General features: G+C 41.2%; 1 protein-coding gene and 1 long non-coding RNA gene across 3 annotated transcripts in view; one reads left to right on the top strand and one right to left on the bottom strand.

The window, feature by feature from the left end:
* Positions 1-26,585, top strand: part of LOC114593913 (uncharacterized) — a 46,667-nt gene that overhangs the window by 1,648 nt on the left and 18,434 nt on the right. The window contains exon 2 of the long non-coding RNA XR_003705823.2: positions 1,312-1,459. This is a non-coding gene — a long non-coding RNA (uncharacterized LOC114593913). The remainder of the gene's footprint in view (positions 1-1,311; positions 1,460-26,585) is intronic.
* The window catches only part of UBE3D (ubiquitin protein ligase E3D), a 60,372-nt gene continuing 54,298 nt past the window's right edge, over positions 20,512-26,585 (bottom strand). For both annotated transcript variants that reach the window (XM_028722879.2, XM_028722881.2), the window contains one exon: positions 20,512-26,214. In XM_028722879.2, coding sequence (XP_028578712.2) covers positions 26,194-26,214 — 21 coding nt within the window. In that variant the 3' untranslated portion in view covers positions 20,512-26,193. The remainder of the gene's footprint in view (positions 26,215-26,585) is intronic.

The raw sequence follows: 26,585 nt of genomic DNA, 5'->3' as shown, positions 1-26,585 counted from the left end.
CATTTTAAATAAACCCCTGATGTCTGATCCAACACCAACAAAAGTTTTTATTTTTGCCAAATTTAATACAAATCCCTTTACACCAAGCTGGGTGGTGGTAGAATAAGTGAAGGTGCCCCTCTGCCCAACTCCTGGCTAAGTCAGCCTTCTGTTGGCAATACTCAATCGGTGCCAACCTTCTCCTTTTGCCTGTCAAATGTGGATAGGCAGGAGGGCCTCTGGCAGGATCCCCACCAGTGGAAGGCCCTGAAACAGGGCATTCTGAGGGTGGGAAGGCTTGAAACAGCCCAAGATCTGTTGGATTCCAAGCTAGTTTCACTGGCATCATAAGACAGCACAGAGCCCCATCCAGGCTTGATTGCTGTGCCATGCATGGCAGGGCTGTGGATACAGTAGTTGCTCTGCTGCTCTGTACAGCCTCAGTAAAGCAGCCTAATTCATTAAATTCATAACTAACTTCTCAGCAATTTCATATGCCCATTAAACAAAGCAAATGTAGCACTTCATGAGAAGTTTCCAAGAAGTCAATAGCAAGTAAAGGTAAAGGGACCCCTGACCATTAGGTCCAGTCGTGGCCAACTCTGGGGTTGCGGCCCTCATCTTGCTTTATTGGCCAAGGGAGCCGGTGTACAGCTTCTGGGTCAGGTAGCCAGCATGACAAAGCCGCTTGTGGCGAACCAGAGCACCTCACAGAAACACTGTTTACCTTACCGCTGGAGTGGTACCTATTTATCTACTTGCACTTGACATGCTTTCGAACTGCTAGGCTGGCAGGAGCAGGGACTGAACAACGGGAGCTCACCCCGTCGCGGGGATTCGAACCACCGACGTTCCGATCGGCAAGTCCTAGGCTCTGTGGTTTAACCCACAGCGTCACCCGCGTCCCTTCAATAGCAAGTAGGGGGATGGAAATCTGTTGCTAGACTACAGCTTCCACCACCCCTGACCATTGACCTAGTTTGTTGGGGCTGGTGGGAGTTGTAGTCCAACAACAGATGAGCACCCTCAGGTTTCCCACAGGGAGCAATGTTGTGCAACCAAACCAAATGCAAAAAGCCTGTGCCTAAAAACCAAGCACATAACTCCACCCTTGCAAAAGTTGAACTATAATTGGCAAGCTCTGACAGTGCAATTTTTAAATGCATGCACAGAGAGAGAGAGAACTGTGGAAAAGTTGGAGAGAATTATATTACCAGAGGAAATAAGTTGTGAGAACAAATTGGAGCACTAGCTTAGGAACGGTGGATTTAATGGAAGTGTAGGAAACCATAAATAGCAAAGATAGCCATAAAGTTCTCTCTTCGTTTCCAGCAAAGAAAAATTAAATAAGAAGAGTGAATAACTTGCCTGTCAAACTTTTAAGGTGTTGGCCTTGGGGTTATTCCAGAAGGAGCCGGAGGCAAGCCCCCAGGAGATGCTGCGAAAGTAGGGCAGCTGCAAAAAATCATGGACAAATGAGGTGTGTGTGTGTGTACATTTACACTATGCTCTTCTGTTGGCCTTCCCCTTGTATGTTTTTTCCATTTTTAAATCAATCAAAAGCTCGCCTCCTCCCATCACAACGGCAAGTAAAAGCTATAGAGAACACTCCTGCGAAAACCGTGGCTTTGTCATTATAATGCCACATTTAGCAATTTAAGCCCAGGTCCCCTGTTGCGATTTAATTTTTGAATGAAGCTGTGTATGATTCCCAATCATGGTTTTCTGAATGAGCAGAAGGCACCATTTCCTGTAGAAACTGAGCAATGATTGTGAACCTCATTACAACAGGCAAGATCTAGTCAAAAGTTAAGTGTTTGTTGTCCCACTGTAGCCTTATTAGACTTTACCGACTGGTGGGGTCTGCGTTGTTCCCGGGAGGGAGAAAGGAAGTCAAATGACACCGAGGTTGATTCAGAGAAAGAGTTTATTCTGCTCTCTGGACAGCAGAAGGCACTTGCACGATCAGTTCACAGCAAGTCCAAAGAAATGAGAAATTTCATGCAGTATATATATCCTCCAGGCACCCTCTCCCCCCTTCCCCAGGAATCCAACCATGTCAGCTTATACACGCAAGTTGACATCACAGATTTTCCTGCTCCGGTACTCTTAACCATAAAAGGGTGTTCCTTTTCCTGTACTCTTGACCATATAAGGTTGTTCCTGTTCCTATACTCTTATCTTGGGGCAGGAGGTCACCAACTCTAAGAACACTCCTGGCGCCGTTCCCGGACTAGGTCTGTGCGTCAGAGTGTGGTCAGGATGTGAGATAAGACCCAGACGTGCCATCCCTGCTCCACTTTGGAATGGACAAGGCCATTCATTAGGCGTCACGGACTGATAAAGGAGAGAGCTTTGTTTATACAGTTGTGTTCTTGTTATGCATTTGCTCAACAGCTCAAGTTAAAGCATTTTAGAAATGCTCCCTTGGAGAAGGAAAAATGGATTTTGGGTCCCGTTTCAAACTGACTGCACAGAAACCCATTCCTTCACCACTGCTTTCAGCAGAGGAGAAAGAGGGTTTCAGCAGCCAATTTCCTGCATACTACATGAGTGGAGCAGTCTGCTTTGTCATAGGAACAGCTGCCCAGCTAAGTTTTCTCCATGCTGGTGTGCCATTGAGGCAGAGCTTTTGGAGCATTGCAGCAGGCCTGTCCCACTGAATCAGGAGCTGGAATCCTTTCTGAGCCCAAGTTGGGAAGCAGTCTACCGCCACCACAAGGGGCTGCATGTCAGCAGTAAGCTCCGTTCCAGCTATGCAAAGCCAGAGATTTCTATGGCCTCCCATCTTTCCACCCACTTAAGCAAGAAGCGATATCAAAGTTTAAGGAAGAATTCTAGCTGGCCAAAAGCACTTGAGGGCATAGAGTACAGCTGGTGAGGGGTATGACCTGGAGAGAATCTGGTGTGGGGGGTGCCACTTGAATAAAATACTGAGGGAGCTGATAAGACTCAACACACACAATTGATCACAAGACACAGCACACTCACACCATTGGAATGGCAAGGCCCATGAACTTGGGGGGGGTGGCCTCCTCAAACATTTGGGGGGGGGGCGAAGGGACCTTGGCCCCTAGGAGTTGGCTCCTATGGTCTGGTGGGTTGCACTTGATACGTGGGCTGGAGGTTCCCAACCCTGTCATAAAACCCAAGGGTTATAACTAACTTAAGTTGTATTCCGAGTTGACCTATGGACTCATAATCACAATCTTCTTCTAGTCAGATAGCTGCCTGTGAAAATGTTACTCTAGTCCATCTTCATTCATTTTAACATGCTCTTTTCATATCTGATGAAGTGAAATGTAGGTCACTTGGCTTTTGTAAATAAAAAATGCAGCCAGGATTGTTGCGTGTCGAGGTCCCCAGGGCCACCCCAATAACTCACACATCAGACAGAATTTTTTGTTTAAGGTTTTTATCATAATTTTGGCCACAACTTTATTAAAATATAAAAATGTGAGTGGTTGCCTAGGCATTGGTTGCAACTATCTGCCCCCACCGCGGGGGACAGACTGACATTCCGCACGATGCAAAAGTCAGAAAAGGGGAATACACTTGGGGGGTAGCGATGGAGCAGGGAACCTGCCCTCAGCCCTCCCCAAATGCAACCAGGAGCTCATTGGTATGGCCTGAGCCCCCTTGACAGAGTGGACAAGCAATAGGTAGCCCCCGATTCCTTTAACGGAATCCCTTGCAGCAGCAGCATTAGAGGGGCAGGCACAGCCAATCCATGCCCCTCAACCAACCAAACCATAAACCAATGCCTAACCGCAACCTTACAAGTTGTGACGATTTGCTACACAGTAGGCAAAAACCAAATGGCCCCAGCCAATCAGCCAGATGGACAAAATTCCTACCGGGCCCCTGCCCCAAGAGCAGACAACCCCATGACAGGCATAGCAAGGTCAAAGCGAACAACCCTAATTCTAGGGAGGGGGGACGGGCAATCCGATGCACAGGCGAAAAGAGGAAGTCCTAGCCTCGTGCAATGAGTTTTAGCATTTCTGGCTGTCAATCAACAAATGGCAACATTAACTTCTTCCCAACAACAAGGGAAGCCCCAATCGCATCAGTGGCCAACGATCAATTAGCCCGCCCCCAACTTTGGAGTGTCCTGGCGGCCCCCACCACAACACGTGCTCTCCATGAAGGAGAACACGCTTTATCTATACACAGCATTTCCCATAAAGTGAGGCAAGTTCTTAAGAGTAGATGTTGCTCTCAGATGTAGTTATTATAGTTACAGAGCTTGGTAAACCTTTCTCATCTCTGCTTATTACTAATGTATAAAGATAACATCATTTTGCTCAGCTAAGCAGCTTGAATGCAACTCAGAGGATGGTGAGATATGATGGTAAGATATCAGATAGGGTGGTGATATACAACCATGAAGAGGTACGTGGGAGAGAACAGCTGCTTTTTTGTTCTCATTATATTATAACAAGAAACGTACCTAGTTGTACTTCACAGAGATAAGGAGATGGTTGCTGGAGAAAGGATTTCTGCAGTTCCAGAGCAGGGCTGTACTTGCAAAATGCATTGCTGTCCCAGAAGCTTTGAGCCTAACATGATAACCTCTGGATGTTGTGGATTATTCCCATTATCCCTGATTATTGGCCATGCTGCCTGGGCATGATGGGAATTCTATAGGCATTCAAAGTCTGGAATAAGGAGTGGGGAATTTGGATTTTTAAAAGAGTGCAGAAATATAGTTTGCTATTGTAGATTTACTTGAATTGAACAGCTATGAAGAATTAGCAAAATATGCACCTCCCTCTGTGGTTTGTATACAAGTGTAAACATAAATGTCCATTACCATTTTATCTTTTTACAGTACATTTATGGCCTGTTTCCATTCTCAGAAAATCATATGCATTCCCTTTTGTTTTAGAAGCATTACCCTAATTATCACAGCTTTCTAAATACTTAGCATAATGGCTTATAATGCTATATACTTTTTTTTTAAAGTACAGCACAGTGCCTGTTTAACATATAATTCTAAGAAATAATTCTAGTATGATGCTGCTAATTAAAACTCAGCATCACATACACACTCTGATTATTTTAGTCCTCACTCCAATATGTGGATATACTACTTACAATGCAGCTATAATCGACAGAAATGGATGTGTTTACTTACAGGAATGCATATCATTAATAACCCCAAGTAATGTCTTTAGTGTACTTTCACCATTAACTACTGCCATCTGTTGAAAAACAAGGATTCTGTGATTCTCAGTAATCCATTCTAATTTTCTGACTCTTCCAACTTCATCCAGTTTTCCATAAATTTTAAGCGAGAGGCATGTAACCCTCATTTTTAAAGTGATGCGCTTTATTTTTCCAGTTTATTTGTTATACAAATGCATTTATATAGCACCCTCTCACAAAATCTCAGGGCAGTGGGCAGTGCACATCAGTGTAAAAAGGTTTTTTAAAAACCCAATTAAAAGCACTACAGAACAGTACAGAATTAGGTGAACTATATAACCCAACCACATTACAATTCTCAGATGACATCTGAATGTATATGATGTGCCGCTTCCTTGTACTGGTTTTCAGATGAACTCCTCCCCTATATTTTGATCATTTTAAGTCTTTTCATGACCTCACTGTAAAGGAAAGAAAATGCAGGGGTTGATCTAGCCAAAAGATAAGGACTTTAATGTGCCATGTATGTCAGTGGAAAGTTAAGACTGTTGATCTGCCACTTAGACTTTGCATCCTAATTATGCAGACGTCTAGAGACCTGGGCAGGTACAAGCAAAGCGGACTGGAAGGTGGGTCCAAACTGTCATACTGTCCTTCTACATATTTTAATGATACCTTTGAAGTGGGGTTGGAGACAGGCACAGACGCAAAAAAAGAGAAAAAGTACAGCTGTGGCAATTGCCTAATTAGCCGCTGGGCAGATGTTGACAGGAAATATAGATTGGGAGCTTTGTATTTTGTGATTATGAGCAGGAGGTGAGGCTGATGAATGGTAAGTAACTGGACTTGATAGGGCCCTTAATGCTTTCTGCTTCAAAAACGTCCAAAGAGATTTTCAAATGGCTTTTGTATTTATTAAGGGTTTCCAGATAATTATTAAGGGACACAAAGGTCAGGATGTTCCAGCTGCCTAACAAAATAATGTAAATGAATGAGAGGGCCCTGAAATGTAAAATAAAATATTATTGCTAATGCTAATAGTACTGCTGCTAAGAATAATCATTAATGAAATAACATCCGTTGCCTACAAGTAGGGTACAAGTAGACCAGGCTGAGAAAGGTACACCTACAGTAGTTACTTTGACTGGAAAATAAAAGCAGAGTACATTTGTAATGATATTAGGAATTTTATAAGGGGTAGGTAGATACGGCTAATGAGTCCAGCTTAATGTGGCATTTGAAATAGTTGTGCTTCATCAATGTGCCCTAGAGGTTTCTGGTCCTGCCTCATCAACCATTATTATAAGGACTCTACAAAAAACAAGTTTTTTCTTTCTCTCTCCTCAGGGTGGTATGTATGTATCCACAACATTAAGCTCTTGTTTTGGACTTTGTGGAAGGGCTTAAAAACAAGCCACAACTGCTACTGAATGCTATTTCAGGAATAATAAATTTTGTATGCATATTACAATGAATATAAAGAGTTTGATGGATATTGGTAATCCCAGCAGAATGTTCTGAATGCCCAAATATAGCTCCTCACTTTTTGAACATCTACCAATGAGCAAGGTTACAATCATCATTCAGTAGTGTATCTCTGAGCTGTTGGACATTCAATTCATTTGTCTGGTGTTGACTATCACATGTGAGTGCTGACAACACTCATCAGGTTTTAGATGTTTACTGCAGTAAAGACATATAGTGTACTTACACTGAATTGAAGGGCATTCCTAGTTCTTGTGTTGGAATTCCAGCCTGGATCTGAATAGTGGCAGATAAGATCTGAGGTCAGTGGTACGCAATTGTATAACATTTTCTTCACCAAAGAGGAATTACTTAGGAATGCAGTCCTATTTCTATTCACCTGAGAGTAAGCCTCATTAAATTCAATAGGACCTACACATCTTAGTAGACATGTAGAGCAAGAGTAGGTAGCCTTTTGGAGTTAAGGGTTGCATTCATTTGTGGGAGTATGATTGGGGTCAAAGGAAAAAGTGAGGGGGGCACCCCTTCTTATTGTTCCCCTATCCATTCTCTTTTTCTTCCCCCATCCCAATCTATTCACACAAGAACACAACACTCTCTCCTCTTCGTTCATCTAACATCTATTCATTCTTTCTCAGGAGTTGCACTGAAGGTGGTGGGAGTTGTCTACATGTGATGCATAGGACTGCACTGTAAATGCTATTTCATAAGGTGGCCATTTACACATTGCCAAAAAAATATGAAAATGATCACACACAAAAAAAGACTGACAGAAGAGGACACAGATCTGCATAAATCTGTGTATTAAACCACAGAGCCTAGAACTTGTCGATCAGAAGGTCGGCGGTTCGAATCCCCGCGACAGGGTGAGTTCCCGTTGTTTGGTCCCTGCTCCTGCCAACCTAGCAGTTCGAAAGCACGTCAAAGTGCAAGTAGATAAATAGATACCGCTCTGGCGGGAAGGTAAACGGCATTTCCGTGCGCTGCTCTGGTTCGCCAGAAGTGGCTTAGTCATGCTGGCCACATGACCTGGAAGCTGTACGCCGGCTCCCTTGGCCAATAAAGCGAGATGAGTGCCGCAACCCCAGAGTCGGCCACGACTGGACCTAATGGTCAGGGGTCCCTTTACCTTTATAATTACAGTAAAGGTAAAGGTACCCCTGCCCATATGGGCAAGTCTTGACAGACTCTAGGGTTGTGCGCCCATCTCACTCAAGAGGCCGGGGGCCAGCGCTGTCCGCAGACACTTCCGGGTCACGTGGCCAGCGTGACAAGCTGCATCTGGCGAGCCAGCGCAGCACACGGAACGCCGTTTACCTTCCCGCTAGTAAGCGGTCCCTATTTATCTACTTGCACCCGGGGGTGCTTTCGAACTGCTAGGTTGGCAGGCGCTGGGACCAAGCGACAGGAGCGCACCCTGCCACGGGGATTCGAACCGCCGACCTTTCGATCAGCAAGTCCTAGGCGCTGAGGCTTTAACCCACAGCGCCACCCGCGTCCCATAATTACAGTACTACACTTTAAAAAGAAAATGCAATACAACTCACATTAGCAGGGAAAGCTGTGACTAAGTGACTTGCCTACCAAATTGTGATGTGTACACAATATAAATTTAAAGCACATTTTGTCCATCAAAGAATTCTGGGCATTGAAGTTTCTCAAGGGTTGTTGGCAATTGTAATTCTGTGAGGGGTAAAATACAGTCATCAGAATTATTTGAAGGAAATAATGTGTTTCAAATGTGCTTTAAAGCTACAGTTGTGTGCACAGCCTCACTCTGCTTTCCAAGTGCTGTTGATCGGCAATTTCAAAGTCCCTGCTCTACCTTCTAATGGCTCCTTACTTTAAAACTCTTCAAATAAAGGAATGTCTTTGGAAAACTAGGGCAGATGGTCACTCTACCTGTACTTGGAATAAATTGCTTCTAATAGAATATATATATTAAGTAAGGATTGCAGCCTCATTATTCAGAGTGGAATATTTATAACCCCTTTATTAGATAATTCACCATGGCCCTATTTTCATGGACAGATTTCACCCTTATTTAGTTGTTGATTGAACATCCTAGCAAACATTTAATCGTCTCCAGTTGGGTATGACAAAAGTCATTTCTTTGAACTGTGCCTCTGAATATATGTTGCCTTTTTTGGATAGGTTTCTCCTGCCCTAGGGAAAACAATAGATCTATAAAGTGAAGCTAAAATTAAACTTTTCTTCCAAACAGACCAGCAAATCTCCAGAAGGCTGTTCATACGGAATGCCCTCCAACCTCTAGAAAGATTGGATATCTCTGTAACTAGAGCACTGCTTTAGCGTCTTTAAAGTTTCAAACAGATATGTGGGTATCATCTGAAATGCAGCCTGGGTGCTCTGGTGGCTTTTTGTTTTGTTTTCTGGATGCAAATAAAGTATCCTGCTCACATTTTAGTTAGGAAGGAATAAACAGCACCATCAGAGGAAAGGGGACAAGTGAGCACCCCAAACAAGGAGAACACTCCCAACTTGCCCCCATTGCTGAATTCCTGTCATTAATGCGTACCTGCTCACCTAGAAATATATTTTTTCCCTTTCTGTGTCCCCCTTCACCAAAAGTCACAGGATGATTTACAGCATCAAAAAACATAATAACCATACAACATAGAAGATTAAACACAATTAGTTCCATACAAGTCATAATAAAAAAGCAACAGCAGTAAAACAATTCCTAAATTACGTCAGTCACCCAAAAGCCTGCTGGAAGAGGTGCTCCTTTCCTAAAAGAAAACAATGTGCATCTCATTGGGGGATCATTCCATGTCTCCTGGACTCTGAGGGATTTCTTAGACCCTTTAAAAGTGATTATCTTCAAGTAAAGCTCTGGCAGTCTTCCCTCCAAAAGTCAGCGTAAATGTGCATTGTGTACATGCAAAGAAATGTGAATTTGGGTCATGGACCTAAGCAGGCAGCCTGTTAAGGACCTAGTAGCAGCCTTGCTGTGCAAGTGAAATATCCACTGACTATTTTGAAGGACGTAAAATACCTTTCAGTGTTCTCACTGAGCACAGGGTGAGCTCACATATTTCTGAACTACTTTCAAATTCCACAGTAAAATTCAAGGCAAAATTGGAGGTAAACCTATGTAAAAAAAATTATGGAAACATTAGATTTTTACAATTTCTTAACGGAGTTTCCACACATCTTTAATCTTAATTAATGCTAAGTAAAAATGTTTTAATTAAAGTTTTAAATTAAATTTAAAAATTTAAACCATCTCAGTAACTTTGTTTGTAATATGGGAGGCAGATTTAAATCAGGAATGCCTTTTCAGGCACACCATATTTTCAGGATTAGTGGCTAGTGTGAAATGTCATTGAAATTATAGTGATGACTGTTTTTGTATGAACCAAGATGAGTTTTAAATGCATGCACATAAGGAATTCTTAGGTTCTTGCAAGAATCTTTTTATTATTATGTGTGAAGAAAACAAATTACTGATGCCCAGAGAAGTGCTTTAATAGCCATCTTTCTGCTCTGAGTGAAAGAAACAGAGGGAGTTTCATTCTTCCTTTGTTCTAAGTTAATATCCGATATTCTTCTCAACCTGAGGTGGGGGACAGAGATGCCAGAACAAATATAAAAGGTTCGTTTCATTTAATGGGCTTAGACGCCTAACGTTAATGATTTCCATGCAACAAATCTCAGTGGATAGCTTTAAGTAATCCCTGGTTTTACAAGACATATCTTGCAATTACCCTGAACCTTTTGTGAGAATCGTAGAAAATTTGAGTGCCGCAATGAAGCAGCTAACATCTGTGGTTTCCTATAGAGTTGTGAGGTTAAAATCAATTAGCGGTAACCAGGACTCCTTGCAACGGCCTTTCATGCAGAACAAACGTGCTGGAATTTGAAATGAAAAATGTAATCACTCTGAAAAGCATCCATAATGTGTACCCCCCCTTCATTAATCTTGACATGCCCCCACATTGCTAACATGATTTTCAATCTGCCAGAGCATCAGCAGCTCTCAGTCAAATATATATTCCGTCTTTTAAACGAATCTCTGTTAACGCACTGTGATCGAGTAATTTTGCTTTTCTGCTTCATGTTTCCCTATGTCTGTGCCTCCAATAGAAACACCTGAGCCTTAAGCTATACAAATCAAAGAACAGTATCAGCTGGTTTTGTGGCAAGAGAGGACTGAGTCTAGAGGCATTTCCCCCCCTCCCATATGTATTAAAGTAATAACACATGCCCATAAGCATTTAGTTCTGCTTTTATCTGTTGTTGTTGTTGTTTAGTCGTTTAGTCGGGTCCAACTCTTCGTGACCCCATGGACCAGAGCACGCCAGGCACTCCTGTCTTCCACTGCTCCCGCAGTTTGGTCAAACTCATGTTAGTAGCTTCAGGAATTCAGGGAGAAGAAAGGAGAGCTCTCGTCCCAATAAGGGAGCCAAACATCCATCATAAATGGGATGGTGATCTTCTCCTCTCATAACAACCAACTTAAAAACAGCTTTATGAGCATTATCCAGGTGTTATGACCCACTATCAAATGAAGCTTTGAAAGATACGCAACAAAGAAGCACAAAGAGAACAGGAATCCTTACTGGGGAGATATAGCCACCTCTTATACTTTGGGGGAAGACATATAGAAGTGCATAATTTGAGCTGCTGCCACCCGATGGAGAGCTTTTGTATCTCCTTTGGGTGCCTAGAGTTGTAAAAGATTAAAGAAGTGACAGGAATTAAAACTGAAGTGAGAAAACAGGGCCTCCTCAACTCAATTTCAATGCTATTTTCATGTCTAAAATAAGACACTGGCATAGGGGCAAAATTTCAATTCACAGAGGGTAAAACGAAACCTTGGACTGGGTCCAAGGAACAACCCCAGTTTTAGGACTCACTAGAGTAGCCCAAGAGCTAAAAAAAACCCAGTATATCCTTATGTCTGCTTATTTTATTTTACATTACATTTTCATTAGGAGTTCTCTCAAGAGTCCGTGCAATTTCATGTGCCACCACGGAAGAGTCACTTTGATACTTTTACAGCTTGTGTTTCTTAAGGTCCTTTTTAATGCTGTGGGTGTCCTTGGAATGCAGAAAACTATGCCAGAAAGATCTAGAACGATGACAAGGCTGCTATAGGTATCACATGATGACTAAAAGGATATGTCACACCCAGTAACTATTAAGCAAGTGTCACTCCAGTTAAGTACTTAGAGGACAGAAGTGGACACACCATATTTAGTGTGTCATTTTAATAGGGGCATTGTCTTTATCAAAAGCATTTATTGCTGCATAGAGGTTACCTACTGTCAAAGATACATACGTTCACTATTTTAAAAAACGCCAAATAACATTAAGCCTGAAAGCCAAATTTACAAAAGGAGAGCAGGCTGAGCTTTTCACTCACAATTTCGCAAAACCTTTTGAAGTGCACTCTCTACAATTTTGGCAGTGATTTGCTTACCTCTATTAATAAGCTGTTTTTCAACTTTACAGTTGCAAAACTGAACAGAGCAGCAGAGCATCACCTGAACAACTAAATTGCTTGCATAAATGCTGATGATAGCATTAGTATAGAACTAAACTGTCTTTTGAAGTTAAATGCATTAAATTGCTTCTGAAAAATTGGAAACCAGCACATTTTACACACACAAAATGTGGCAGCAGGAGGTGGGTAGGAACAAGGCTTCCTGAAACAAAGACTGAAAAAGCAATTACATCTTACAAATATTTTTATGAAAAGGGAGCTGAAGCAGGCTAGAAACTTTAAACAACAAAACAGCACTGTTGTAATAATGACTGACACCAACAGAGTAAGATTAATAAGGAATTTGTTTTAAAAGAACCTATATGCAACTTCAAAATCAATTAATATCAAATAGTTGAGTATTAGGGACACGGGTGGCGCTGTGGGTTAAACCACAGAGCCTAGGACTTGCCGATCAGAAGGTCGGCGGTTTGAATCCCCGTGATGGGGTGAGCTCCCGTTGCTTGGTCCCTGCTCTTGCCAACCTAGCAGTTCGAAAGCACGTCAGAATGCAAGTAAATAAATAGGTACCGCTCTGGCGGGAAGGTAAACAGTGCTTCTGTGCGCTGCTCTGGTTCGCCAGAAGCAGCTTAGTCATGCTGGGCACATAACCCAGAAGCTGTACACCGGCTCCCTCGGCCAATAAAGCGAGATGAGCGCTGCAACCCTAGAGTTGGTCATGACTGGACCTAATGGTCAGGGGTCCCTTTACCTTTACTAGTTGAGTATTTGGCTAAGACTAATCACCCCAGTTTTCAAAAGCTTATAGGTAATATTTGAAATCTAGTCTATTGTTTAAAAACCCAGATTACATGAGAAGCCTAACAAATATGCTGCAGGAGAGCTGCTTTGTTAGCTCTGAATAGCAGAAATAGTTCACCAGCAGTAAAATGAAATATACCATCAGACACATTCTAGTATACTGTAATGTGGGTGAGGACAATCCGAAGTGGAAAGCGCAGTTCTGACGTATTGTTTAAATTAAAACAATGGATGCAGGTGGCAGTCCTATAACCACTTACTCAATGGGGTTTCTTTCTATGTTGATATGGATTGCATTGCATTGAAAGTGTATATTTAATAAAAACATATTTCACAAAAAAGTTGAAAATACCAGTCTTAAGTACAACGCCAAAAAAGGCAATGGACTTGCCAGCATTTCTCATCATAGATACAAAATTAAGATTTCTAATTGTAGGTATCCATTAAAAAGTTTCATTCATTATGAGGAGAATTCCACTTTGCATAAAAATTCATGTTCCTTTAAGAAGTTTTGTGCCCTTGGAATGTCCCATTTCTCATGCTTCCTTCAAAGCTACTAACAGGTTTCTGGTAAAGATGATGTGAGAGTGAGAGCAGAGCTGACAGTTCTATTAGCTGCTGAAACAGGACAGGTCAATAAAGGGATCTCACACCTAAGGATAATGAGCTCAGCTTCTGAGCAGTGTCCCAATTCTTGTAGGAATCGCTCTGACATGACAGACTAGTTGCAGCTGCAGATAGAAGCATACCCTGGCCAATAGTCATTAGAATTCTGAAGTTTAGGCTGAAGTTAGAACCACATGCTGCATGACCGTTAAACTGCATTTGTGTACAATGTTATTCATAATGAATGTTTGCCTTCTGAATATTTTTACAAAGCCAGCTTCCCTTCCCTTTCATATTCTTTCTTATTCACCCTCGCTTCTTAGTGTGTGTGTTCTCATACAGGTGCTTTTTTGCCTTTAAACAATCAACAACCTCAGTGATAAGCCTTGGACAACTTCAATTTCACCAAAAATATATTGCAAGCATGAGCTGTGAGGGAGACTGTGAGAGACCCTGCAAAAAAAAATTCATGTTTGCAGTTCTGACATAAGACTTGTGATTTTCTTGCTGCTCTGTCAGTTCCATTCCTAAAATTTGAGATGCTTCAAAAAGTAGTGTGGGCTTTTGAAGAGAGTCTCATGCACATTGATAGACAGCAGCTGGCACTACTGTCAGTCTGACTGGCCTTCATGCAGAAGAAATAACAGGTATACAATGACATTCTTCTGAACCAATACAACCGAAAATGAAAAGTTTATATTGTTGCTGGGAACATAAATACATAGAGTTTGGTGGTAACAGGATGTTTGCTGAGTAATATTGCGTAGGTGACTGGAAACTGCATTATTGGTGGAAACGAACATGTGGTCCTCCAGATGTTGTTGGAAACCAGCCGAGGTGGATTTAGTTGAGTGTGAGCGGTTCAGTCAAACTGGGATGTGGCGCCTCAGGGGCGCTGCAGGGGATGCCACAACTATCATTTAGAATGGAGTGTGAGAGGTCAAGGGGCACCAAACTTGAGTGTGGCTGCTGAAATTTACACATGTATTTACAGAAACACTAATTCAGGGGATTTAGCGGTAAAACTCTGGAGATCTTTGCAGGAGTCGGTTGTTTGCCACAGATGTTCTTGCAATGGACATTATTGCCTAGTTGTGTTAGGGAATTTCGCAATGACCACACAGGTTACCCCAGCCTGTTTACTGATTTCCACTTCATCCCCTTTCCTCTGTTGTTTTCCCTGTGCAATATTTCATATTGTAAGGTGCTTGGGTTGGGAGCCTGTAAAGCATATACAGTGGAACTTCAGGTGAAAAACTTAATTCGTTCTGGAGGTCCATTCTTAATCTGAAACTGTTCTTAACCTGAGGTACCACTTTAGCTAATGGGGCCTCCCGCTGCCACCGCACCGCACGATTTCTGTTATCATCCTGAAGCAAAGTTCTTAACCCGAGGTACTATTTCAGGGTTAGCAGAGTCTGTTACATGAAGCATCTTTAACCTGAAGCGTCTGTAACCCGAGGTACCACTGTACAATGATCAATTTTGGGGTGCAAGGACTTAAGTTGCTTGAATGTTAATCCCTTACTCTCATGTTTTTTTAAGCAAAATGGGTGGCTTTAAGGAACATCACAGCATTGTAACAATGGAGTTTCCTGCAATCTTCATGAATGAAAAACATTACAATGGAAATACCCCTTTTAAGTGCTTAGCTTATATCTTTAAATGCTGCTTTGGATGAAGAAAACCCCACATATAATTGATTTAAATAGATAACTAGACTTGCTTATTTTATTTCAAATGTTTATATGCCAGCTGTTTATGCCAACAAGCTTGCATGGTAATAAGATGAAAAAATAATTACAATAAAGATGGTAAGATTACAAGGGCCCGAAAGGGGTCAGCGTCACTTGTCATTCTGCAATTGTATCACTGACACTAAAAAGCCTTTCCCCCAAACCTCACCCCTATAGCCCATTTGGGTGTGATCAGATGCCTGTGGCAGCCACAGTGGAAATAGTCTAAACGGCATATTTCTGGAGCAGTATGGATGAGATACTTTTGTGGCAATGGCAACTGATGATAACATTGCAGCTTGTGTATGTAAAGTGCCCACTTCCTAGTTGTATGATGAAGTAAATCTTCAAAATAAATCCAAAATATTTCAGTTTAGATCAGCAAACAATAAATATTTACAGAGTTATCAACAATGCCTTTGTTTTATAAGTTTATAACTAAGTAAAAACTACTGCCATACAAAAAAACAAAACAAGGAAAGATTAAAATGATACAGTTTGTTGCATTTATCAGAAATCCTTATAAACCCAAACTCCCACCTGATAACTGAGAAATGTGTTAATAGGAGGGAAGCACCGTGTTGTGCACAGTGTGAGCAAATGCTGAGTCATGAATTTCCAAGTCAGAGAAATGCCAGAAAACAGTTTAGATATTAAGGAGATATATGGACTCAATTAGCATGCATAACATCATTTATCATACTGAACCACTGGAGAAAAACTCATGAATACTAGCATTTGAAAGTCGCAACACAAGGACTACATAACATAGTACTAAAAATGCATTTAGAGGCAACTGAATTAAGTGTTTTTGGTATAGATTGAGGTGTGTCACAAATGTGATTTCCAGGAAGCACTTTTGAGAGCCAGTTCTCAAGAGCTTTTGTATATTATGTTAAAATATTACACATAAGAAGAAGACTGGTTCAGTTAACGTCCCCAGTCTTTGAACTTCAGGCATCTGCAATGAATATATAAACAGAAAAGTTATCTGTAATAATATAGTAAGGGATTCTAAACACAATTTTTATTTCTTTATCAAAATAAAATAAAGTTTGTGCAGTCATTTCTGCACAAATATTCATAAATTTTCATTGTTTATAAAGGAAATTAATATATGGTAAGGACATTTGATTTTTAATTTTTTTAAAATTTTGAATGTTGCTTCTTGCAGAAGCCCTGCATTTTGAACTGAGGATATTGCTTGGCTAAGAGCTTGGCATCTTTACCAGCATTACGGAGAAATTTGTGGCAATTGTTATGTTAAGACAGATAGAATGTGGAAGCTTTACATAACTGCTGAGGTTCCATTACAGTTTTGTGTAAACACTTTTAGTTACTCATCAGCCATCCCCGAGCTTGGTTTTTGTTGAGTTCTGTTAACACCCCAAACTATTTGCTGTTGGGAGGAATCAAATCACCCAGAATTTGCTCATATGGATTCTCTCCAGCACCTTAGGCAGGAATGCCAAATTGAAATGTTTTATGCAGCTACATTAGCACAGTATCTGCCAAAGAAATAGGTTGGAATAGGCTGGAGTGTATTGGGACATTCTTGTATCAATAAAATCCTATTTTAATTGCTGTCAAGCAGCTGACAGAGAAACTGTGTCAGGGAAAAAGACAACAACCCTAATTTGGCTAGATATCCACAGCTGCAAATATAACCACTGCAGTCCTGTTACATGATGAAGTAACAATCATGGTATTTTAGTGAAGCAAGAAGTATGAAAAGGACATCAATGAAAATAGAATAATGATTAAAATCCAACATAGTCAGTGAAATAAATTAGTACAGTAATAATAAACAAAAACAAGTCAGCCAGAGGCTATGGGTATTTTATCAAATACTGATGTTTCACTTGCACAATGGAACTTCCATAGAACTGTCCCCTCTTCTCTCTGGCCGTCTCTCCCCCACCTCAAAATCTGTTGCAGCAGTTTTGGAAAGCCTCTGGAGCAAGCCCCATTGTGCAAGCCGATCACCACTCATATACCATTGGATACAACTGTACACTAGATCCCTTGCAGAGGTCTGGCAAAATCTTAAGACTTACCTGATCACCAGACACTAATCTGAGGTGTGTACATATGTATGTGTGTGTTTGTGTACCTACATGTATGGTTATTGTCACATGAAACCACACTAGAAGTTGTGACAGGAGGGGCCTCTTTTAAATCAAGGTAATACACTTTTCAGTTTAGTTAGGGGCCAATTATTTTTGCAACTGTAATGCTTTAGTATCCATATATTTGCAAGGGAGGAGGATGGGGAGAAAACCAGAAAAACTTTGCCCCACACACGTGACCTTCTTTACCCTACTCATATGGAATTTTTGATCCTGCCTGCCTAACCGCCCCAGCCACAAACTGTTAGAATTCCTGCTCCATGATTGCAGTCATGGGATTTTTGTCTATCACATGACGGTGTATGTTTTGACTCCACAGATTGGGAAGTGACGGAGACAGGATGTTTGTGTTACTGTGTTCCGTGAAGTGGGACTATTGTCCTTTGTTCTTTCTCTTTGCTGTCTGATGCTAGAGAGAGAGAGAGAGAGGGAGCCATGTTGCAGTGCTCCTTGTGTGTTTATATGTAAATAAAGTAGATTAGCCAAAATGCTGAGTTGCTGAGGTCTGTTATGCAAGCTGCAAAGACTCTGCGGATCCCTAAGTATGCCAATGTCTGTTGGCATCTGTCACTGTGATGTTCAGGAGAAGAATGCTTTTGAAGCTCCCGAACAATCGACCAGGAGGGAGGGAACGTGCCAGTCGGGCATGTGTCTCTGCCAGGGTCCTACTTGAGAGTAGGACAAGCTCCTGATACAAACTGCCCCACTAGGTCTAGAGCACGCTTCCTCAAACTCAGCCCTCCAGATGTTTTTGGCCTACAATTCCCATGATCCCTAGCTAACAGGACCAGTGGTCAGGGATGATGGGAATTGTAGTCTCAAAACATCTGGAGGGCCGAGTTTGAGGAAGCCTGGCCTAGAGACTACCAGGAGCTGATGTGTGTGGGAAGGGGGGAAGAGTCTCCTTGGAAGCACATTCTCAGTTGTGGAGCCTGCAGCATATATTTACAGACAGAGTCCTGTGCAACTTCTAGTAAATCAGGAAAGATCAGGTGGTTCACTGTGTTTGTTTGGACTTCATAAAACCTTTCTGCTTGGCTCAGGGCACCACCACTGTCATGGTTCTTCTGAGAAAACAGCCTGAATTAATAGACTTCCAATAGTGATTGGCCTTGTGCTTTTCTTTGTTATGGCAAATTGGTGGGGGAGCGGGTCTTGTACGCAGCAAATTTCTACAGTTGCCATCAGTGTGGATTTGACACATCTATAATGCACATCTGATTTGTACCTTATCGCTCTTGCCAGCTCTGAGAAGATATAGAAGTTGGCATGTGTGCAATAGAGTTAAGTAATACTGTGCTGAAAACTGCCAATTTGAAGAGCTTTACAATACAAATGGGGATAAAAATCTCACATTTCATTTGCATTTTGCTGTATTTGGGTACCATAACTCCTTTAAATATATATACCGGTATATGTAGCCAGAGGCTTATTGCACAAGGAGACTGATAAACCATAAAATAAACTGTCTTTCTTCTGTCATGGGTTGACAGGTCACCACCTGGAGATCCTGTCTTTTTGTTTTAAGAGCAGTGACAGTCCTAGCCCATTCTTCCTTTTTGAATCCTGTAAAAGTTGTCATATGGCATCTGGCATAATTTTTCTTTCGTTGTGTATTTCTTTAAGATGCTTCTCCATGCACGATCTGTTTAGAACAACAGTCGCACACCATATCACAAACCTAAGTAGCAAAAAGAGTAAATTCAGCATTGGTGCATTCTGAGACTCAATATTCTCTCTGTATATGGTATTTTAACATTCCTAATGACTTTAGAGTTAAATGCGACTCACCGGTACTCATAGAAGATTATTGCAGGCTGCATTTCTTAATTAAAAAAAGAAATCCCTACGGCTGTGTGCAGATGCTTGAATAATCAGAATTCACAGTTCAGTGTACTCCCCCTGTAAAAGACAAATTGGTCTGTTTCAGCCTGAACTCAGGAGTTATCCAGTACTGAATTAACTTTAAAGTTTCTTTCTTTCTTTCTTTCTTTCTTTCTTTCTTTCTTTCTTTCTTTCTTTCTTTCTTTCTTTCTCTTTCTTTCTTTCTTATACTGCCCTTCATTAAAAAAAACTCAGGGCAGTTCACAAGATAAAACCACAAGATAAAAGAACAAATCGTCAAAACAAAGGCAACAAAACATTACACAAATACATTTAAAATGCTCAATATTAATCAGCCAAAGATCTGGTTGAAGAGAAATGTTTTGCTTTGCAAATCTGCTCTCCTTTTCAAGATCATATAAAAAATTATCACTGTATTAGTCTGTAGGAATAATACAAAATTTGTAAGGTAATATATTTCATCGGATGAGGATCCAGCTGGTATAGGAATATGGAGTCTTGTGACTGGCACAGTTGTGTCTATCACACAGAATAAAAAAGCAGCAAATTCAAGAACATAGAAAATAACAGTAGATATTGCAAATGTCCATATTTTAGTTAGGTGATCTCAAACAGAAAGTATTTAGTGCTTAGAAATGCTTTGCTGACATCAAGGTACACAGGGCTTCTGCATTTATTGTTGGGTACATATAGAAGTCACTGTCTTATACAGTTTATCCCCTTAGTTCAGCATTCTCTACTATGCTGACTGGCAGAAGCTCTTGAGGGTCTATGAAGGGATTTCATCTGCGACCTTCAGTATGAGAAGTATGTGCTCCACCACTGAGCTCCAGCTCCCCCCATATAGCCCCATTTGTGTGTATGACATTTTGCAGACTAAACAGCAAGATGACATGCCCCTTCCACAAATAATTTATAGTCTAAGGCATAGGTAGTCAACATGGTGCCTTTCATGAATCTTGACCATGCTGGCTGGAGTTGATGGCAGTCCAACCATGTGTATTGGCTTTTCCTGGTCTATGATTTGACAAAGAGAAGGAATTAAGGTACAAGGGGGAAGGAATGTATGTTCAGTTCAGTCATATGTACTTACGTGTGTAGTTTCAACAGGGGATAAGTACAGTAACGGGCTGTGCCAAGAACTTTATGGTAGGTTTTGTGGAGGAGAGAGAAGTAGCAGCATAAAAATGTCCTGAGAAGTCATTCCAAGCAAAATGTTTCAGATGAGTTATTTGAGAGTGCATTTCAGAAAATACAGTTTTTAGACAGAGTAAAAGGGAAAAATGAATCTCAGAGATAACCAAAGAAAGAAAGAAGGGATGGATTATTTATTTATACAATGTGCCCTACATGATTCAGCCAAAAATGCCTTTGTCAAGGGCTTCTCTAAAAAGATAATAACAACTGTTCACACATAAAAAGGATAAAAACTTTAATTTATTAAAATACACATTCTAACAGGTCAGATATCTAATGATAAAACCTATTTTAAACTAGAAACAGCCACAACACATGCAAATTAAAAAAAATAATAAAAAGCTAAGTTCAAAGACCGTACCCATTTCTTCGTTTCTTAACCAATCTAAAAGTTTCTGTTGTTGAAAACAACTTGAATGGCAAAATCATGCGGGAGCACCACCTCAACCTGTACTTTTAAATATTTCATGGCGAACACAGCTGTCTGAACTTTATTTACCAGGGGACTCACCAGAATTTTTATTATAATACATTCTAAGATGTTCAACCACACAAAAAATAGTTTAACAATTGTTTAGATTCATTTCCCTTTTTTGCACTTCATCCTGGATGCTTCCTGGTTTTGGTGTATTTTTATCCTACTTTCTAGACAGTGCCTGGTGTTGCTCAGTGTTATTAGTAAGCGCTTACCAAAAGCATTGACGCGGGTGGCGCTGTGACTTAAAGCCTCAGCGCCTAGGACTTGCCGATCGAAAGGTCGGCGGTTCGAATCCCCGCGGCGGGGTGCGCTCCCGTCGTTCGGTCCCAGCGCCTGCCAACCTAGCAGTTCGAAAGCACCTCCGGGTGCAAGTAGATAAATAGGGACCGCTTACTAGCGGGAAGGTAAACGGCGTTTCCGTGTGCGGCTCTGGCTTGCCAGATGCAGCTTTGTCACACTGGCCACGTGACCCGGAAGTGTCTCCGGACAGCGCTGGCCCCCGGCCTCTTGAGTGAGATGGGCGCACAACCCTAGAGTCTGTCAAGACTGGCCCGTACGGGCAGGGGTACCTTTACCTTTACCAAAAGCATTAATTCTGAAACTGGGGCATGATTATGTAGGAGCAAGGAAAATTTTATCCATCACCTGCTTTTTTATCCCTGGTACAAAACCACTGGAAATGAATTATTGCTCAGCAAACAAAAACAACAACAGAACCCTACATTTTCCTTAGCACCACTTACCTGGTTAAGCAGTATGCATAACAGATTGCTTTTCTTAACTCATTTCTTCTCTCTTCTTTTTGAACTTACAGCATTAATCAAGCAGTCACCACAGTTTAGGATGACTTTGCCTTGCCCTACAAAATGTTTAAACTCTAAATCCAAGTCCTACTGAATTGGTTTGCCTCTAGCCACCTGCATCTTTTATTGCCTGTCAATGTCACAGTCCAACCTTAACAATTGCATTCCACTGCATCTCTGCACTAGTTCAGTCCAGTTAAAGTCATATCTGCACAGCTTCTCAAGGATGTGCGTACAGATTGAGTCGATGAAGTAACACATTTTAAACCATCACGTTTACTTACTCATCAATTATTTGTTTGTAATCTTGAGACACTATTGAAAACAACACTTAAACTTAAGTAAAACTAGACTGGTTTACACTCTCCATTTGTTTTAAATACCAGGTAATCCCCTTGCGACTAGTAACAGAAAAAAACCATTATTGATCGTCTCAAAGGTCAATGTGCGCACAAAAACTCGGGAGAGCTGTCTATTTTGAGAGAATTTGGAATTATCCAAATTAAAATTCAGCATTAAAAAAGAAGATAGAGGGATTTAGGTTGCTTTAAAATAAAATGTGCCAAGATCTTTAGCACAGAATAATTTCCTTTGGAGCAGTGGGTCTGCTGTATATAATCACTGTGGATCCTTAATAAACAAAGCTTCAACCCTATACAGGCATGTTTGGAACTGGGACATAGTATCTTCTAGCAGTCATTTGGCAACTTAAAAAACTGCATCACATCAACATTGGTCTGGGGAAAATAAAAGACTGAAAAAGATTCAGAAATTTACTTAAGGCTCAAGGAGAGATTTTGGCACAAGGAGATGGAGGGCCAAAAATAAAAAGACAAAACTGTCAATGCAACAGAGCATATTTGGATATAATTTGACAGGAAACAAGTGTTCACAGCTGAGAGTCCAGGGATGTTTCTGCCAGGTAACTGCTCTGAAAGTTATGGGCGCACCGACATGTGGCTGACTGCCTGCGCAACGTGAACCACCTTGCCCATATTTAATGATGCCAAATCAGTTTTCGTTTGACGGGAATCATTTTTCACGGTAACCTCATGTGGAAGCCCTGGCCAAACAGCTTCAAGTTCCTCAATGCCTTTGGGTATAGAGTTCCTGAAGCAGCTTTTTGACAAATAGAGAGAACAATGAAGGGAAGCAATTCTGAAAAAGCTTTCCTTTTCAAAAATGAAAAAAATAATAATGAGGAAATAGTAACCACCCAGTGGAGATGGTGATAATTTTTTATAATAAGGCACCTGTCAGGGACTGGCATGGTTCCAAGGAGTGTGTGGCAGAGGCAGGGCCCCCCAAGGCTGAGCCAGGGGGAGGGGGCAGCAAGTTGTGTACCTCCCTCGAGACAGGAACCAGGGTTAGAGGAAGGAGAAGAGTTTTATTTATTTATTAAATTTCCATCCCATCCCTTCTCCCAAAGGTGCCAAGGGCAGCAGATACAAAGCAGTAAAACTGTGCTATTAAAAATAAGGTAAGAATGTTAATAATAATAATAATAATAAATTTTATTTATATCCCGCCCTCCCCTGCCGAAGCTGGGCTCAGGGTGCCTAACAACATTCTAAAACATTCATTATAAAATTAATCAAATCAAATTAAAGTCAAATTAATGGCAACCATCAAGCAGAATTCTGTGCAGATTGCCGATTGCCAGAGGAGGGGGTCAGGCTGCGCCCTGACCAAAGGCCTGGTGGAACAGCTCTGTCTTGCAGGCCCTGCGGAAGGATGTCAGGTCCTGCAGGGCCCTAGTCTCTTGTGACAGAGCGTTCCACCAGATTGGAGCCGCGGCCGAGAAGGCCCTGGCTCTAGTTGAGGCCAGCCTAACCTCTCTGTGGTCTGGGATCTTTAGGATGTTTTTATTTGCAGACCGTAGATTTCTCTGTGGGACATACCTGTTACATGTTATTTAAATACAATTATTAAAATAACATACATGTTATTTAAATACAATTATTTAAAAACTATCTAAACATTTTAAAACACACCCTCATAGCTAATAATTTCAAGGTTTCCAGGAACAGTATCTTTTAGCCACTAAATGCCTGAGTGAATAGAAATGTTTTTAAGTTTTTCTTGAAAGTTAATGAAGACATACACATGTCACCAGGGAAGGCATTCCACAAACAGGTAACCATTACCAAGATGCCAAAGCAGAGTTAAGTAATTATGGTTTCTCCCATCACTGTAATAATGTAATGTAAGGTGCTGATTCTGGATCAAATCCTGATTTTTCTCCCTTCAGATTTCCTTTCCCCAAATTATGGCACCTCTCTTATAAGGTTTAAACTGCCTGTTGTTGTATATTGCCCATACAAAAACGTTTAGCAGGTGAAATTCCATCCTAATTATTATCTTTGCAAACAAGCTTCTCATTACTTTTGAGAGATCTTGTGGGAGATCTAAAGAATTTCTGACAACGTTCAATCATTTGTTTCTTTCAAGAAAAATGGCAAATTTATTTTTACATTGAGCATTATTTTGAGACGTCCTCTTGCTTCATGAGTGATGACAAATTAGATTCCCCATTACTTCTTTGGCAGAGTAAGCAGAGGGCTGCAAAAAATCCAGGTCTTCTACATATCCATTTGCAGGATGGGAATTGACATTTTTTTCTTCACAAACTGAAGAGAACTCACAACAGTCAAACTATGTTTGTAAATCACAGCTTCAAAATAGGATTTTAATAATTATTAAGGATGAGCTACAGCAGCAGCTCAAGTTTCCCCTTTAAAATGCCATTTATTTTTTAAAGCTCTCCAGATTTAGTGGCTTTTCATCAGCCTGAAATATATTTCCTCAGTCATTTGGCAAAAGACCTTTTTTGCAGCTAAGCGCAAGCTGTAAATTGTCCCATATCTGCTTTCTTTTCAATGCTCAAATAAAGGCCTTTGCCTGCTCTGCTCTTATTAGGACCACATAAATCAAAGTCTATTAAAGGGCAAGTCTGGTAATCTGAGAAAACAGCCTGCACAAGCCGTGCAATGGAATTGCTGTGTACACTCACCTTTGTGCTGGGCTAAAATAAAGTAAAACTTCAACAAAAAAAGTTTCCATGGAATTCTCTGCCAAGTGTCAGGACACAATTTTGTACATGAAAAATGCCATCTTAATAGTGTGATGTATGTTGTAGTCCTTTGCACATTTACAGAAAATTATTGGGAATGACTACTTGGTAACTTTGTTGATGATAAGGATGCACACTGATTTGCATCTGTCTGTGTGCACTGGAACTTTTACATGGGTCAATTACACACTGCTTTCATGAGCAATCAGTCATGCATTCCACACTACAGCTGGACCCATGTGCAACTGAGACAGAGAAGCCATGCAGCACAACCCCTAATACGGTGCTGCTCCTGGGGGGTCTGCTTGCCTTCAGGAGGTGCACTGGAGTGCTCTGTAATACATTATACCTTGCACTTTCGAGGCACAAAATACACTGCAACCTTTCTGCAGACATGGCCTTGTGTTTCCATTTAGCTGAAAGGGAGAAAACCATTCAAATTTGCAAACAAGGGCAGCCTTAGGTAGTCTGGGCACTCTGACTTATTAATATGGTGGTCTCCAATACATCACACAGCAACCCTGTGGCACGTCAGCCTCTCTTTGAAGCAAGTATGTTTCTGTGAGTAACTAAGTCCCACTGATGCTTTCTGCAACCCAGCACCCGGAACATTTGCTATTGATCCAGCACATGACACACTGTCCTGGCTCCATCACTTCAATATCATCTCAGATTCAATGCTTTTTTAAATGCAGACAGCTCATCATTAATCTCAGAAATCAAGTGGTGTAAATACATGCAGGGACCAGCCCTTAACCATCGTTACCTTGGAATAATCTGCTGTTAAATCTAAAAAAATTTAGGCTTTTCTTGGCAATCGGGGTTCACGGTTTACCCAAAAAAATTTTTATCATAAAAGCAGGGATTGAAAACCATTTTTCTGCTGAGGGTGAGATTCCCTTGAGGAGAATCTGAGCCACAAATAGTGGGCAGGCAAACCTTCTTCCCCCACCCTCTGTCACTCCCTTTCCCACTCACATTCCATTAGGTCAAGGGCTCACAAAGCTTTGAAGATTTTGTTTCCTAGAAGGGCAAGTCAGCCACTGTGTGTTCCTTTATTTTTTATTTTTTTTTAAAGCTTCAGTTGCTGCAGAAGATAATTGACTTCTCCTTGGAGAATTAGTAGTTCTTCACAAGTGATCTCAAAGACTCCAGACATCCCAAATTAAGCTGCTCTCTGAACTCAAGCCTTGCAAAAATTGGCCTCCCTGCTTGACCAACTTGCCTCCATCACATTCTTTGAACTTCTCAAAACTCCAAAGTCAACAAACAGCAAGTTAAATATACAATTAACTGCTTTTTTCCTTTGGCTTAGGAACTTCACAATCACTTTCGGGGGGGAAAACATCCCCACTTGGTAACTTAGATCCACAGTTCTTTGTAGCTGAAGGTTATCTTGACAGGAATTTATTTTCAAAAGGATCAGACCAGATTCCTTCACATCTTCAAAAATGCAACCTGCAATGGAAACAAAACATACCCAAGAAGTTAGCTCCTGCACAGTAAGATTTTTTTTTTTTAATGGACACCCCCTGCCCCCAACAATGCTGCTATCCATGACATATTGCCTAGTAGAGAATGCAGAGAAGTCCCCTTATCACTTACAGTGGTACCTCTGGATGCAAATGGGATCCGTTCCGGAGCCCCGTTCGCATTCTGAGCAGAACGCAACCCGCATCTGCACGGGTTGCGATTTGCTGCTTCTGCGCATGAGCGTGACGTCATTTTGAGCGTCTGCGCATGCCCAAGCAACGAAACCCGTAAGTAACCCGTTCTGTTACTTATGGGTCGCCGCAGAACGCAACCTGAAAACGCTCAACCTGAAGCAT

Source organism: Podarcis muralis, chromosome 3 (genome assembly GCF_964188315.1).
Source record: "Podarcis muralis chromosome 3, rPodMur119.hap1.1, whole genome shotgun sequence".
In the NCBI taxonomy this organism is placed as follows: domain Eukaryota; kingdom Metazoa; phylum Chordata; class Lepidosauria; order Squamata; family Lacertidae; genus Podarcis; species Podarcis muralis.
This window is presented reverse-complemented; position numbering and strand designations above follow the sequence as displayed.